We start from the raw sequence: 14,842 nt of genomic DNA, 5'->3' as shown, positions 1-14,842 counted from the left end.
CGGGGGGGCTCCCCCCAGCTCCTGGCCACCCCCAGAGCCCCGCAGCTGGCCCATGGTGGTGCCGCGGCCCCTGCTGCAGCCCCTGGTGCCCCGGCTCCGCCGCCTGCTGCCCGGCCTCGCCATGAGCAGCGCCACCGGCTCCTTCTCCCTGCAGCAGCCCCTCAATTACCGGGGGGGGGCCCGGCTGCAGCCCGCCGATGGAGGGCAGGTGGAAGAGGTCTACGAGCCGGCCACAGGTGGGGACACGCGTGGGGACACGGCTTTGCCTCGGGGGGGCTGCCCCGACCCCCGTATCCTCAGCCCTTGCAGCCTGGGACTGGTTGAGACCGTCCGCCAAAGTGCTGGGGTTTGGCTCAAATGATTTCCAAATTAATTGGTTTTTCCTCGCCTGGCTTTTGGCAGACCCCAGGCAAGGTGGCGAGGGGCTAACGGAGATGAGGAACGCGTGGCAGGGTGCTGGTGGTGGAAGCTCAAGGGGGGGGAGCGAAGAAGTTTGTAATGCCAGGAGCTAATTAATAACTTAATATGCCTCAAGACCCCTCCAAACTGCAACATCTCGCTGAGAAACCGGTCACGACTGAGTGGGTTTTGTTTGGAACCATTGCATCCGTAGCCTGGTGCGGGTGGTGGGGCTGAAATTTGTGCTGCAAGACGAATGGTGTGTTCTGTGCCCTTCCCCTGACTCAAACGTCTCGTTTGTTTCCTGCTTAAAATGTGCCCAGGCCGAGTGATAGCCAAGCTGCTGTGCTCCGGGGAGAAGGAGGTGGACCTGGCTGTGCAGAGCGCCAAGGCTGCCTTCAAAGTATGGAGCCAAAAATCAGGCATGGAGCGGTGCCGGGTGCTGCTGGAGGCCGCCAGAATCATTCGGGTATGTCGGGGGCTCGCTGCACGTTTTGTCTGCCAGCATTTTCGTGGGTTAAGGTGGCTGCTGGGGGCTGCGCTTCCAGCAGCGCTTCCCAAACCCCAGGAGGAGCACAGGAGGTAAAACCCCACCTTTGACCAGCAGAGACAGTTGGTTGCCTTGGGCAGGGCTCCCTGTCTTATCAGGCTTAGCTCAAGGCGGGTGTGTGCTGCAGCACCATTTCTGCCTAATTCTGGCAGAAGACATAAAGCTGAAGCAATCCAGTCAGGACCCTGCAGGGCAGGTGATTTCCAAGCTGAAGTTGCGTAGCTGTCATGTCCTTAAACTTTAGGATTTCAGACCCTAATGTCACGTGGCGGGAGCATATTTTGTTTTAGCAATAAGACAATGGAGGAATGCTGTTTTCTTTCCCTTAGACAGCAGATAATACGCGTGGAGAGAGGATACAAATATCCTAGCTTTATCACAAACTTGTCTGTGAGATAACACATTCCTGGACATCAAAGTTAATGCCCATTGAGGCACAGGTCTGTAAGAAATCGGACCTTGCCCCGGCATGTACGTGCGATGAGAATAGTGTTTTCTTTCTGCCAGATTTCTGCTCCTGCCAGACTCCTGCAGCAGGGTGATATTTCTGTTAGAGGACACCTCCCAGCTCTGCTGCTTTGTCCGTCTTTTGCTAAATCCTCTGGATTGGTTTTGGTCTTGCTGTTTGCTGTCCCTCCCAGCTTATTTCTGTGAATTCCAGTCATTGTTTACCAGCTGGCTTTTCAGCTCAGGTTTGCTCACCTTTCAGATAAACAGAGCTGTTAAGCAAGACCAGTCTGGCAGTGAATCCAGCAGCTTTCTGTTCAGCATTCTCCCAGTGGCCTCTGGCCAATTGATAAATTACAGTTGGGAATCTTATCTTTTAGATAAAATGATTACTCAAGGCAGAGCCTGGCTTGGAGGTTGCACGCTTGGGATGCAGCTAGCTCCTTGTGGCTTCTCTGATGTGCTGTCATTGTGCTGCGCCCCTCACAGGAACAGCGAGATGAAATTGCCACCTTGGAAACCATCAACAATGGGAAATCCATTTTTGAAGCCAGAGTGGACATCGACATCTCCTGGCAGTGCCTGGAGTATTACGCAGGGCTGGCAGGATCTCTAGCTGGTGAGAGCTTTAGGGGAGTTGGCTCTTTATTCTCTGTCCTGCCTCTTGTCTTCTCTGGTACCTTCCATGACACAAGACCATCTTTGGTGTCGGTTCCTCTAAGAGAAGGACTGCTCCTTTTTCTGAAGATCTTGGGGGAATTTTCAGAGCTCTCTACCTAATGCTGCCATGCTCTGTGAGCTTGTTGGGGTAAAAGCTGTGTGTGTGTTCCCAGACTAAGTCAGATCTGGCCCCCGAGGCTCTGATTAAACAGCAAGGGGCTTTGTTCCTCTCTTACTTCTGTCTGTCTGTCTCTGCAGGTGAACACGTCCAGCTTCCCGGGGGATCCTTTGGGTACACTCGCAGAGAGCCCCTGGGTGTGTGTGTCGGGATCGGAGCCTGGAATTACCCTTTCCAGATTGCCTGCTGGAAGGCTGCCCCGGCCCTGGCTTGCGGTATGGAGACTGTGCCCGTGGAAGCTCCCCTCTGAAGCCGAGTGATCCTGTGGGGGAGTGAGATTTGGGGGACAGAGACACAGACAAGGATCGCCTCGAAGGAGGTGTTGAAGGGGTCGCAGAGCCTTCAGGCAGGAAGGGAAAGGAAATGGAAGGGGGAACCTGGCAGGTGCGAAGAGGGCAGGGGACACATTGGGGAAAGGCTATATCAGAGGAGGAAGGAATGGGAAACTGGGAATGTTTCAGTGCAGGACCAGTATCCCCATATTCCCAGCCCTTTCTAGCAGGAACGTGCAGTTTTCCCCATTCATTGGTTGCAGAGGGTTCAGACAAAACACTTTCCTTCTCTTGGGGGGTCTTCTGGTTCTGCAGAGACAAATTCATTTTGTAGGGCGGTTTTTTACTGGTGGTTTTTATTTCCCCTGAAGCAGTTTGGGTGTTAACCCCACCTCGCCTCTGTCCCTTAGGCAACGCGATGGTCTTCAAGCCCTCTCCCTTCACCCCCATCTCGGTGGTGAGGTTGGCAGAGATCTTCACCCAGGCCGGTGTGCCCAAGGGGCTCTTCAACGTGGTGCAGGGCGGGGTGGCCACGGGCCAGTTCCTGTGTCAGCACCCAGATGTGGCCAAAATCTCCTTCACTGGCAGCGTGCCGACTGGCGTCAAGGTAAAGGCACCGTCACACTGGGGGACACACGGGGGCTGTTCCCTTTGGGAACATCTGCAGTCTGAATTAAACAAGTCTAAGGAACCCAGCTTGCCCTTTGTGTGCGCTGGCTGCTTCTGTTGTTGGTGAAGACCCCTGGTGGCTCTCCCCTTGGGTGTCTCTTCCCCCCTCCAGCCTCTGTATTGCCCGTGTGTCACTTGTCTCTTGTGTCCTTGCTTCTGCCAGATCATGGAGATGGCAGCTAAAGGGATCAAACCCGTCACCTTGGAGCTGGGAGGCAAATCCCCCCTTATCATCTTTTCGGACTGCGCCCTGGAGAACGCTGTGAACGGAGCCCTCATGGCCAACTTCCTCACGCAGGGCGAGGTGCGTGGCCGAGGGGAGCGGTTTGGCTGCAGGTTTTGTGTGATCCCGTCGGCAAACTGCCTTACGTGGGTCATCTCTGGGAGCTGAACGGGCAGCAAATCGTCTCCTGCTGGTGACTCGCTGCGTTTTGGCCACTTGGTGGCATCAGTTCTGCTGTGTCCAGAGCAGGCAAGAACAGCAAGACTGCCTGCCTGCTCTCCGCTGTCCCCAGGGTCGAGCTGGCTGGTTTAGCAGCTTTTTTAGGGGCTTTTCAGAGAACCCCTGCAGCAGGGCCCTTGCAGGAAGGCTTGCAGAGTGCAGCGTGCCTTGTTGTGAGCAGCCTGTTCTGTGTTCCAGGTGTGCTGCAATGGCACGCGGGTGTTTGTGGAGAGGAAGATCCTGGATACCTTCACAAAGGAGGTGGTGAAACGCACCCAGAAGATCAAGATTGGAGACCCGCTTCTGGAAGACACCCGGATGGGAGCCCTCATCAACCGGCCCCACCTGGATCGTGTCCAGAACTTTATCAAGCAGGCGAAGGAGCAGGTGAGGTCGTGCTGCTGCCTTGAGACTGCCCTAAAATAATGTCTTTTTTTTTGTTGTTGTTAGACAAGCAGACCGATAGCTCTCTTTTTAGCTGCTGCGGCTGGGCAGGATGCCCCCGTCCATGCCTGCCCACCTCCTGCTCGGCTCTTTTTCAGGGTGCCCAGGTGCTGTGCGGTGGGGACCTTTATGTACCGGATGACCCGAAGCTGAAGAACGGCTTCTACATGCGCCCCTGTGTGCTAGGTATGTCCTGGAAGTTCATGGTGCTGGCATCTTCCACGTGGCTGTCACTGAATTCCTGGAGAAAGCTGTGCTCGGTGTGACCCATCTCCGTGTGTGCCCCCAGAGGGCACTCGGGTGGGTGCGTTGGATGTAGCTGAGGTGCCTGAATTAATTGGGAAATCTCTGTGCTTGCAGGGAACTGCACCGATGACATGACGTGTGTGAAGGAAGAGATCTTCGGGCCCGTCATGTCCATCCTGCCCTTTGACACCGAGGAGGAGGTGGTGGAGAGAGCCAACAACACCAAGTTTGGGCTGGCTGGTGGCGTCTTCACCAGGTACAGCTGGGCAGCGCCGTGCTGGGGGGGGGTTAGGGGAGGGGAGGAGAAGGGAAACAGTGCAGCAACCTGATGCTCCTCTTGTGGAGTCTGGCACGGGCATGGATATCCTCTGGGAAAGCTGCAGAAATGCCAGAAGGGAACTTTGTAAGAGACTGCGCATCTCCTTGCAGCAATCCTGAAGGGTTAGGTGGGCCCGGCCGTCCTTCAGACTCCTTCCAGCCCGTGCTTGGCCTGCTGCCTGCCTGCTGCATCTCCAGGAGGTGTTCGCCAGGAGCCTGCCATGCTGCTGAAAGCGTGCAAAGATGGCTTTTGGCTGCTTGCCGTAGCCCGCTCTGCTGCTGTCCTTGTCCTGCCCTCTCAAATCAAGTGCTGTTCTGTGTGTCCGTGGGGATAGGTGCTGGATCCTCGGAGTGGGCAAGGACTGAGAAGGGCAGGACGGGCCCCAAAAAGCACTGCAACCTGCTGGGGGCCTTTCTGTAGCGGGGTATCAGCTGGCACGGGAGGAGAGGGTGGAAGGGAGGCTCGGGCTGAGTTGTTCTTTCCCCGCAGGGACATCCAGAAGGCTCACAGGGTCGTGGCTGCGCTTAACGCCGGGATGTGCTTCATCAACAACTACAACGTCAGCCCCGTGGAGCTGCCTTTCGGAGGATACAAGGCGTCAGGTGAGCAGCGTTTGGCCGTGCCTGGGCTTGGCTCTGCTGCGCCCAGGGGTGAGTGAGGATGCGCCTGTGTCTGCAGTGGCAGGCCTGGGCGGCCTCTCTGCTGTGTCACAGGGTGGATACCTCACCGGGGGATGAAAGGGAAGCAGGAGGAGAAGGGGTTGTGGGTTTGTACCGAGAAAGGAGGGAGATAAACTTCAGTTTATCTGGCTCGTCCTTGCAGGGTTTGGCAGAGAGAACGGACGGGCAGCCATCGAGTACTACTCGCAGCTGAAGACGGTCTGCGTGGAGATGGGTGATGTGGAGTCCGTGTTCTAGTGGCTCTGGGGCCATCCGGAGGGCGCGCCAGCTCAGAATGGTGAATCATTTACCCAGCAATAAAGTCCTGAGAGATTGTAAGTGCCTAGGGGTGGGGCAGAGCGAGGGCAGCATTTGGCCACCCCGCTGCTGCTGCAAGGGGAAGGGAACATCAGACTGGGAGGGAGCAACCTGGCTTTCAGCAGCTGGCACCTGCAGCTACTTCATGTTAGCAGGGGCTTCCCCCCAGCAGATCTTGAACCCTGCTCTCTCTCACCTCCAATCAAGTTCAGTCTCACCTTACCAAGTGTGACTCTCAGTGCACCTAAAAGCCCTGGGACACGTTGCTGTGCTGTAGCTCTATAGACTCTTTTCTCTGGCTATATAAAAGCCTTAAGAGGAGCCTTTAGTTTTTCCCTCTAGCCCACTTGTGAATCAAAATTCTGTTTTTTAGCTGTGCCTCACCTCCAGGTGCGACACGATACTGTAGGGGGGGGGAGAGCTGATGCTGCCCGTGGCAGGCATGGTGCTGCAGATGCTCTCCTCACACAGCACAGAGGATAACCAGAGTGGTAGCAGGCTCTAACGTAGAACAGCTTTTGCCTAAGACAGGCAGGCATCTATTTGATTTCTTTCCTATAAGCCTACTTCTCTTTATAAACATGATGAAATAGCAAATTTAAATGTTTACCTAATCTTTTTTAAGTAATCAAATAAACACTAACTCTGCAACATCTTATTGGCAAGTGACATGAATCAAGGAGTCCAGAAACACGGTCTGATAGGGCTGGGCTGTTGCTGTATGGGTTAAGCAAATGGGCTGCAAGATTGCTTTTCATTCACCAAAGCCATAAAAGCTGGAACATCCCTGCCCGACAGGCAGATTTCTATAGTCCTATAAAAGCAGTTGTTCTGGCTTGCTGCAAAACTCAAGACAGCCCTCTGCAAGTACAAAATAAAAATACAGAACTGACAACTTCATTTTATTGAATGAGGAGAAAAACAGCCAACAGGCAATGAAATGCTGTACGAGAAAACAGAACAAGAATCCCTTTGGGTTCCCAGGCAGCCACCGCTGTCAGTTAGTCCTGGCAGGTCCAACCAAGGTGCTGGAAAGCTGAATACACGCCCGTGCCCACCAGTCCAATGAGTGCAGCGGAACCGATGGCCCCTCTCCTTCGATTTTTTGGCTCTGGAACAAGACAGATTTTAGCAGTTCAGCAGCAGTACCTGGCTCTCTCATCCAGGCTGCTCCCAGCTCTGCCGCACATGACCTTGACTTGCTGCAAGCGTGTTCAGCTTTGGCTGACCTCGTCCTCACCTTCAGAAAGGAAAGCTGGGGAACTGCTGTGAGCGTGACAGACCCGAACCAATACAAGTGCACAGTCAGGAGCCTGGGATGAGCCCCCCCCAGTGTGGTTTGCTGTGACTAGTGTGGGAAGCAGCAGATGAAACTGAAGAGGGAGAAGGAACTAGAGGTTACTCTAATAATAGCCCAAACTCAGGGTACGCCTTGAGATTAGAGCTCTTGCTATTGTCAGGGAGAGCACAATGCAGCGTGCAGTCTGTGCGCCTGCACCCTCTGCTCCGCACCCTGACAGGAGGGAAGCTTGGTGCTGCCTCCTTGCCAGGAGCTGGAGAGGAGGCTGCAGTTTCCACGGCCATACTGTGCCGCAGGATGAGGACCCACCTCCTGTGTAGTAGCCGTAGGCATAGAGGATTCGCCCGATGATCCAGGCAACGCCCAGCCCCGTGGCAATCCGCTAGGAGGAAAGGAGAAATGTGTAAGGTTTTGGAGGTTTCTTGCTGGCACCTGCTCAGCTGTTACAGCTGCCCTGCTGGGAGAAGTGACCACAAACTACAGCGGGGGTCCTGACCCAACTGGGAATCAGCCTGGGAGAAGGGGGTGAGTGGTGTGGGGAGCCAGGGTGAGTTTTGGATTGGGTCCCTTTCGAGGCACCTCTGGGGTGCCTGTGATGTGCTGCAGGGCTTTGCAAGCCCCCTCCACTGGCACAGGCAGGTGTACAGGTTTCCCTGCTGTGGATTTCTGCCCTGCCACTTCATTTAGAGCTTGCTGCAATGTGGCTTCAGTTTGTCAGATCTGCCTATGCCACTTCCTTCCCTCTCTGAAAATGAATGTTCAAGATGGACCCGATTTGTCTGATGGTGGTAAAGAAGAAGCTCCTGGTTTTAGCCTCTCCCAGACGAACTGCCTCCTCAAGAGCTGTCTACCTCTTTGATTTAAAAATAATCCAGGCTTTTTTTGCATCCTTCACACACCTCCTTTGGTGGTGAAGGTGGATGGGAAGATCACAGTGTTCCCCATCTATTTTTGTCAGAAAAACTCTTTTTAGTCTGTTTAAAAAGGAAGTGACAGGGTCCCCATCCTGTACAAAACCAGCTGCTGAGTGGCCCTACTGTGAGCCCAGCAGGACCCTGCAGGCTTGGGAGAATCAGGCAGGGTCGGAGGGACCCTCCCCAGCTGTGGGCTGGAGGCTGTGGATGCTGCAGTTTGTCTAACCAGCCACACTCAGGGGAAGGAAAGGGGCCTAGAGGCTGCAGTAGCGGCAATGATTTATGAAATTCTTGAGGTTCCCCTGCACGAGAGCTCGTACCACTGCATTTTCAGAAGGGGCACGGCCGTGCAGGGGCATGTGGCTGGGGAAGGAGCCTGGCTGCCTCCAGAGGGGCGGGCTTGGCCTCCTGCCTGCTCTGAGTCAGGGATTAAGGGCAGAGTTCAGTCGTGCAGCCCTGCGAGCTAGTCACTTACCGGATGGTAGATGCCCCCAGTGGCTAGGAAGAACAGGAAGGAGGGATAAACTTCCAGTCTGAAAATGAGAGAGGAGGTTACGTTTGTTCAGATTGCTCGTAGAGAGAACATCTAGGCATGCAGAGAGCTGCAAGCATCCCTTGTCAACTGATGGGCCTGGCTGCTGCGAGCCTCCATGCTGAGGAGAGCTGCTCAGTGCTGTGGCCAGAGATGGAGGCACAAGTGAACTTTTTGCACAGGCTTTCAGGGACTTCATCCCTGCCCGTGCCTCTGTCAGGCAGCCCCCCTCTTCTTTCCACTTTGTGCCCAAGCTGCTGCTAAATGCTACCTACCACCAGCTGACCCAGGAGCTGCTGCCCCCAGCCTCCCTTGGACGTGCTCTGCCCCGTGTTAGCCAGGTGGACCCTGACCACGAGGAGCCAAGGGCAGTACGACAATCGCACGCGGCACTCACGTGTTCTGGTGCGCACGCTGGATGCAGTTGAATATACGCCCGTGCTCAGGATCTGTGCTGTACATGGTGGGGTACTGTCAAAGAAACACAAGAGCAGAACGTGAGCAACGCAGCCCAAACTCCAGTGGCGAGGTGCAGGCCCTGTGGTGCCTCTCCCCGGGGAGCCCCGTGCTGTGCTGCTGCCTCTAACACTGACTGGCTTCAAGTTAGAGCCTTGCTCCCTACCCCGCGGCCCACAGCTATGTTGAAACTGCTGCTTGCTCCCGAATGCTTTTGTTCCACTGAGATCCCTTTGCTCCCAACGCTGCGTCTGCCTTCTTCACAGGGAAAAAAGGCTGTGTGGTTTCTTGCCTGTCAGTGTTTCCGGGCTCGAAGCCTTCTGCTTTCAGCCGTCTCAGCTCAGTGCCAAGCGCCTGTTCTGCCAAGCCCTGATTTCTGCTGTGCGTCTGCTCCAGTTTGGAGAGCCGAAATGTCGGCTCCATCCCTTCTGCATCCACACGGCGGGGTAGGGAGTGCCAGCGGGGCATCCAGAAATAAACTAGGTGGCACCGAGCTTATCTGTAGCACTACAGCCCGGAAAGGCAATGCCTGCACACCCTCTGGGCCAGGGAGGGGACGAAGGAGAGGTGCTGCAGCCAGGCTGCGCTGTCCCTGCTGCAGGAGGAGGGGATCCCTCAGACGGGGATCACTCAGCAAGGCCTGGGGCTCTCCCTCCCCACCAGCGTCGGAGCTGCAGCCCCTTCCCGACCCGTGTGCCCGAGGAGAGGACTCACCTCCACGTTGTACTTCTTGCGGGCCTTTGCCACCTTGACGGCGAGGTGCGTGACCAGGACGAAGCTGGCGGCCCCCGTCAGGATGACGTAGCCATACTCTTTGGAGAGAGCTGCCATCGTGGTGCTGGGAGGAAAAGAGAGCCCGTTACTACTGCAGGGGGGCACTGGAGCAGTGGCAGCTCAGTGCAGGCAGAAACACAGGTGTGTGTGCGTAAGAACTGCTGAGCATGGATCAGAGTCCTCCTTGCACAAGGACTGGCTGAAGGAGAGGAGAAACTCTCAGGGATTTTTTACCTTGTGGTGCCTGCTGGGAGTTAAGCAGAACAACCACTTGCAATTCCTACACTTGCAGGAATTTCTCCACAGCCAGGCTGGAGACCAGGTCAGCCAAATTATGCCACTGTGCCAAGCCCTGCTTCACCTCCAGCCTGAGCAGCACAGCCAGTTCTTGTCCCAACACCTTAAAAAGCTTTCAGCAAAACCAGGAAGGGGCCAGAGTGGCGCTGCAAGGATGTTTAAAGATCTGCAACAGCTTTCATGTGAGGAACAGCCGAGTAAGTCCAGACTCATCTCAGAGAGCAGACAAACAGGACTGGTATTCAATGAAGTCTGTAAAAGCTAAAGAGGGTGGGCAGAAACCGGTTGTTTGCTTCCAACGCCAGAACTCAGGGCCACCAAATGCAGCTAGGACAGGGATTCAAAACAAACAGAGGTGTTTTTTCACGTGATAAAATGGCCAGACGAGCGACACTCGCTCCCAGCAGCTTCAAGGAACGGGCTCAGAGTCACAGAGAGTGGCCCAACCACCATCTGGCAGCGGTCCCCTTGCACCATCCCCACCTCCGATTGCGCCCACGTGAACGGAGCCTGTGCTGTGTCATGCACAGCACCAGAAGGCAGCGGGCACCTCTCTCCCCAGCACTAAGCCGATTCCCTCTCCAAACCAAGCCTAACCGCAGCCCGTTGCCGGGATGCAGCAAGGTTCTGGTGTCTCTGGCGCTGTCCCACCAGCACGATCTGTTGGCACGGGGGACAAACGTCCCTCCTGGAGGAAGCAGCGCAGCCAGCCCTCCAGCAGGGAGCAGGGGGTTTATTTCCTATTCGCACAGGGATTTTGATCAAGACAACAGCTGGCTTTGTCCACGTGAAGTTTGCTCAAAAATTCTTAGTAAGCATGCTGAAAACTCTAACTAAGACAGATCAGCTGCACCCACGTGCGACAGTTAGAGGCAGTTAGAGGTCACGCTGAGCATACAGACCCTTCCCGCCGCACAGCGCAGATCCACGGTCGCATTTCCCCCTTTGGCTCCCAGGCTTGAGGAAGCCCCACGCGGCAGCAAGGACCGGGCCTTTAGCCGTGCAACGTCCTTTGGAGTTTTACCTTTTATCTCAGTAGCAAAGGGCGCAGCACAGCATTAAGCCAGGGGTTATAAACCTGCTGCTGGACCTCTGCTACCACTGCGGAACTACGCGGTGCCTTTGCTCTAGTGCCCAGGAGCCAAAGCGATTCCAAGCTGATTCCAAGCCGACACCTGCGGCTGCTCCCTGCTGCTGCCGCCTTTCACCAACCTTGTCTGCAGCGCAAGGACTCTGCCCACGAGCACCGGCGCCCTGCACAAGCCTAATTTTGCATCTTCCCTGCGGCAACGCTTGGGCCTGGGCCCGCGGGGGATGATGCAGCACGGCCGGAGGGCTACGGGAGAGCTCGCAGGGAGCACTTTCCCCCCGCAGCAACGATTCGCAGCAGGCTCGCCGCAACCACACCGCAATAAGGACTCAGCAGGGCCGCCCCGCCTCCCCTGCAGCCCCACACCGGGCTCTCGACCCTCCCCGCAGCCCCCGGCCCCCTGCCCGCACTCACCCGCACCCCGGGGCCCGGCTCAGGCGCGGTGCGAAGCAGCCCGGGGCGGGAGCGGGGCCGGGACCGGGCTTGGCCACGCCCCGAGGCGGGGCGAGGGCTGCGGGCTCCGTGCTGCCCCCCAGGGGCCTGCGGCTTCTCCCCAGGCCTGGGGAGATTTTGCAGGCTGCTTCTGGGGTGCTCTCGTGGTGGTCGTGCCCTGTTCCCTCGCAGGCGGTGCCGGGTGGGGAAGGCAGCCCCCGCTGTGCCCCATGCCAGCGATCTGCGGGATCTCGCTTACACCCCGCAATGTTCTGGCCCAGGATGCACGAGCCCCTGTCAGCACTGGGGCTGTGTGTAAGCGGTGTTTCGCCTTAAAAAGCAACACAGTTGTAGGGAAACGTGGTACAGAATGAATTAGGAGGTGGCCTTTTTTTGTTTCTGAATGTGTCCATAAACCGGGAACCACCACAGTGGGACAGAGTGCACCTTTTGGTGTTTCGGGTATACTGGAGAAGCCAGCAGGCCACAGGCCCCTAAAAGTCCTGGGTTTAAGCTCTTTGCTCACACGCCTGCCTTCCCACAGCAGGGAGCTCTCTGGGCTGGTCCCAGTCTGGCCTTGGTGAGCTCCCTGGCTACGGTACAGCTCCGGGGCCTCTCCTGCATCTCCGAACTCCTCACGCCTGTCCCCATGACAGGGCAGGCCGCACGCTGACCCTGCTGTCCTGCAGCCTCGCGGTGAAACAGGAGCATAAATGCTGCTCTGGGGTGCACGGCTCTGTCCGCACACCCTCACCGAATGCTCTGCCAAGGTCCCGGGTCCCGTCGGAAGAAGGAAGGCGGAGGCAGCACAGCGAGTGAAACTGGAGCACAGAGATTTTCATCTCTGGCAGTTTTATTTCGCTTCAAAAAAAAAATAAATAGCATCTAAAGTAGGGCATAATGCGGGAAATCATCCAGGAAGGGCCTGCCTTCAGTTCCCAGGACGGCGTTTGGAACGCTTTGTAGGGCTGGTCCTAAGTGACCGCGTCTTCCTCCTCCTCATCCTCCTCCCCCTTGGAAGTGTGCACTTGGTAGATGACGGCACAGACGCCGGCCAGCCAGGCCACCACGGTGCCAGCAAAGAATATGCAGAAGCCAACGAAACACAGGAAGATGTAGTCCTGCTTGTGCAGCTGGGTCAGGCAGCTGGAGCGCAGCTGTACCTCGGCTGCAGGCAGCTTCCAGGCACGGAAGGCTTTGGGAGTGTAGCAGGTGATGTTGTCAGCATCTGCAGAGAGAAGAGCAACGGCACGGTTCTTTTGCCTGTTTCTAAGGCATTAGTGAGTAGGAGTGCTGCTAGAAAAAGGACGGAGCAGTTTGCTAAATTGGAAAATTTCGCCACGCTTCACAGCCTCCTCCCTCCACAGCCCAGGAAAAATCAGAGTTGCACCTCTGCCAAACCACAGCTGCCGGAATGATTTCTGTGGTGGTGTCTCCATGGGAAAATATCGATGGTCGGATTATGGGATCGTGACAAACTGCTATAGCTCACTTTTATTTCAATAGAAGAGCACTTGTAGGTTGCTTCTTCTTTTTTTTTTTTTTTTTAAAATATCTTAGCTTCTGAAGTGACAGGGCTAAATTGAAAGAGGCCCTTGGAGACTAGAATAACGAGGCTTGCATGCAGGGAGTCAAGTTTGAAAATTAGAGTGGTTTGCAATTAGGCATAGTCTCACCTGCTTTGTGAGAGAGAAAGAGGAAACTCATTACTGATTCAGTTGCACTGAAGTAATGACTATGTCCTGTCGTATTCTAATACAACAGATGCTGGCTTTTCCCTCTGAAGTCAGCAAAGGCTGTTTGTGGTGGAAAGCACTGTCTCCTTTTTGTTTCTGTAGAAGCACAGCATCCCTCTCCTCTGCCTGCAGTTTAACACCCTGCCAGCCACCGTTACGGCGCCAGGCATTTCGTGTATGGAAATGGGTCAGCAGGGAGCAGTGTGCTCACAGCCCCACTGAGGTCAGCAGCAAAACTCCTGCTGGCTTCCACAGCAGCACCCTGACTCTTCCTGCAGACCCTGGCCAGAAGAGGGGCTGACTGGGTTTCAACCCAGCTTTTCAGAATCGAGCAGAACTGCTGTAGCAGGACTGCAAAGAACAACGGCCTCCCAGGGGTGCTGCGCAGAAACAAGGGCAGTATTCAAGGTGAATGAGACACTGGAGGAATCGGAGAGACTAGGACTGCAGGGGCTGCACCAAGGAGGTGAGAATAGAAGCAGGAACAGGCTGCAAACATTGCCACAGTGTGGAGGGGGGTTAGCTGCCTCACCTGGGAAATGCACGTTGCTGCCTGCCATCCAGGTGATGAAGTCCAAAAAGGAACAGTTGCAGTGCCACGGGTTGTCACTGAGCCCCAGAAACCTCAGGTTGGGCAGGTCCCGGACGGTGCTGGTGTCCAGGAACGTTAAGCCAGTCCGGCTGACATCCAGGTGCCTCAGCCAGGTGTTGTTGGCAAAAGCATCCTTCTCGATCGCTACGAGGTTGGGGTTGTCCGAGATCTTCAGCACCACCAGGCTGAGGAGCTGCGAGAAGGTGCCGAAGGTGACCTGCGTCAGGTTGTTGAAGCTGAGGTCCAGGTAGACGAGCTTGGCTACGCCAATAAAAGTGAAATCCAGGTCGTCCCCTAAGAGGTTCTTCTGGCAGTCCAGGTAGACCAGATCAGCCAGGAAGCTCAACTCCACCGCCGGCAGGTAGGAGACGTTGTTGGCTGCCAGAATCAGCTGCCTGGTGTCCAGCGGGATGGCTGCGGGGAACTCCTGCAACTGTCGCCCCGTGCAGTTCACCTCCAGGTACCCACAGCTGCACCCGCTGGGGCAGTGCGCGCTCCCTGCTGCCAGCCCCGTCCCCAGGAGCAGCAGGAGGAGGAGGAGGAGGCTGAGGGGCCGCCGTCCACCTGAGGGAGACATGGCCTCCCGCCTCACGCACCGCTCAGCCCTAAGCGGGCAGCGTTACCATCGCCGCGGAGCCGTCCCTGGGGAAGCGCTGGGACTCACCTGACTCCTTGGCACGGCGCCTGGCTGGAAGCTGAGCTCCCGGCGGGTTTTCACCTCAGAGCGCTGCGGGGTCTCTGCAGCCACCTGTGGGGAGGGAGGAGGGGGGGGGGGGGGGCGCCATTTTACCTCAGAGCAGCTTCTCCCCCTCAGCCGCGTCCCCAAGGGAAGGGGGCCCGCCGCCCGCCGCCCTCCTCGCACCTTCCTCGTCTCCTCGCACCTTCGCCTCCTCCTCGCACCTTCCGAGCCTCCTCGCAGCTCCCGGGGCCGCTGCCCGCCCGCAGGGGGCGCCTCAGCCCCGCTCCTCCCCCGGCCGCCGCCTCCCTCCCGCCTCCCCCCGGCCCCTCAGCGCCTCACGCCGGGCGGTTGGCCGTTAGGGGCGGGGCTCCCTTCACTCCCGCCTCCTTCACCGCCCATCCCGGCCGCTGATAGGTCAGCTCCAGCCGTCCATCACT

General features: G+C 56.6%; 3 protein-coding genes across 6 annotated transcripts; 1 reads left to right on the top strand and 2 right to left on the bottom strand.

The window, feature by feature from the left end:
* Positions 1 to 6,256, top strand: ALDH9A1 (aldehyde dehydrogenase 9 family member A1). The gene is made up of 11 exons (XM_027463319.3): positions 1 to 236; positions 723 to 868; positions 1,886 to 2,015; positions 2,315 to 2,449; positions 2,917 to 3,113; positions 3,339 to 3,479; positions 3,816 to 4,004; positions 4,160 to 4,247; positions 4,422 to 4,563; positions 5,116 to 5,228; positions 5,449 to 6,256. The coding sequence occupies exons 1-11, from the start codon at positions 53 to 55 to the stop codon at positions 5,541 to 5,543; spliced, it is 1,560 nt and encodes a 519-aa protein (XP_027319120.3). The 5' UTR covers positions 1 to 52; the 3' UTR covers positions 5,544 to 6,256.
* Positions 6,257 to 6,484: 228 nt separating this feature from the next.
* On the bottom strand, positions 6,485 to 14,737 carry MGST3 (microsomal glutathione S-transferase 3). 4 transcript variants are annotated; one of them, XM_072041653.1, is made up of 7 exons: positions 14,608 to 14,737; positions 14,391 to 14,474; positions 9,520 to 9,643; positions 8,747 to 8,820; positions 8,293 to 8,350; positions 7,213 to 7,285; positions 6,485 to 6,714 (listed from the first exon to the last, which is right to left on the bottom strand). In XM_072041653.1, exons 3-7 carry the CDS (start codon positions 9,634 to 9,636, stop codon positions 6,605 to 6,607), a joined length of 432 nt encoding a protein of 143 aa, XP_071897754.1. In that variant the 5' UTR covers positions 9,637 to 9,643; positions 14,391 to 14,474; positions 14,608 to 14,737; the 3' UTR covers positions 6,485 to 6,604. The 4 variants fall into 4 exon arrangements, with proteins under 4 accessions (XP_071897754.1, XP_071897753.1, XP_027319127.1 ...); XM_072041652.1 differs by having other exon boundaries at positions 14,589 to 14,648; XM_027463326.3 differs by lacking the exons at positions 14,391 to 14,474; positions 14,608 to 14,737 and adding an exon at positions 11,381 to 11,536.
* On the bottom strand, positions 12,212 to 14,303 carry LRRC52 (leucine rich repeat containing 52). The gene is made up of 2 exons (XM_072041651.1): positions 13,667 to 14,303; positions 12,212 to 12,626 (listed from the first exon to the last, which is right to left on the bottom strand). The coding sequence occupies exons 1-2, from the start codon at positions 14,301 to 14,303 to the stop codon at positions 12,373 to 12,375; spliced, it is 891 nt and encodes a 296-aa protein (XP_071897752.1). The 3' UTR covers positions 12,212 to 12,372.
* Positions 14,738 to 14,842: the final 105 nt, after the last annotated feature.

The sequence above is a fragment of the Anas platyrhynchos genome, chromosome 8 (genome assembly GCF_047663525.1).
Source record: "Anas platyrhynchos isolate ZD024472 breed Pekin duck chromosome 8, IASCAAS_PekinDuck_T2T, whole genome shotgun sequence".
Taxonomy (NCBI): Eukaryota; Metazoa; Chordata; class Aves; order Anseriformes; family Anatidae; genus Anas; species Anas platyrhynchos.
The sequence above is the reverse complement of the archived record's forward strand: the minus strand, read 5'-3'. Positions and strand labels throughout refer to the sequence as shown.

What these genes read in the sequence shown, in the direction of transcription:
- ALDH9A1 (XM_027463319.3), top strand. Translation starts at nt 53, where the DNA reads ATGGTGGTGCCGCGGCCCCTGCTGCAGCCCCTGGTGCCCCGGCTCCGC. An exon ending in GCGTGCCGACTGGCGTCAAG is followed by an intron (nt 3,114 to 3,338) that starts GTAAAGGCACCG and finishes TGCTTCTGCCAG; the next exon opens with ATCATGGAGATGGCAGCTAA. An exon ending in CGGAGGATACAAGGCGTCAG is followed by an intron (nt 5,229 to 5,448) that starts GTGAGCAGCGTT and finishes TCGTCCTTGCAG; the next exon opens with GGTTTGGCAGAGAGAACGGA.
- MGST3 (XM_038182834.2), bottom strand. Translation starts at nt 10,813, where the DNA reads ATGCGACCGTGGATCTGCGCTGTGCGGCGGGAAGG. An exon ending in TGCGCTGTGCGGCGGGAAGG is followed by an intron (nt 9,644 to 10,778) that starts GTCTGTATGCTC and finishes TTTTCCTCCCAG; the next exon opens with CACCACGATGGCAGCTCTCT. An exon ending in GCAAGAAGTACAACGTGGAG is followed by an intron (nt 8,821 to 9,519) that starts GTGAGTCCTCTC and finishes TTTCTTTGACAG; the next exon opens with TACCCCACCATGTACAGCAC.
- LRRC52 (XM_072041651.1), bottom strand. Translation starts at nt 14,303, where the DNA reads ATGTCTCCCTCAGGTGGACGGCGGCCCCTCAGCCTCCTCCTCCTCCTC. An exon ending in CAGCAACGTGCATTTCCCAG is followed by an intron (nt 12,627 to 13,666) that starts GTGAGGCAGCTA and finishes TTCTCTCTGCAG; the next exon opens with ATGCTGACAACATCACCTGC.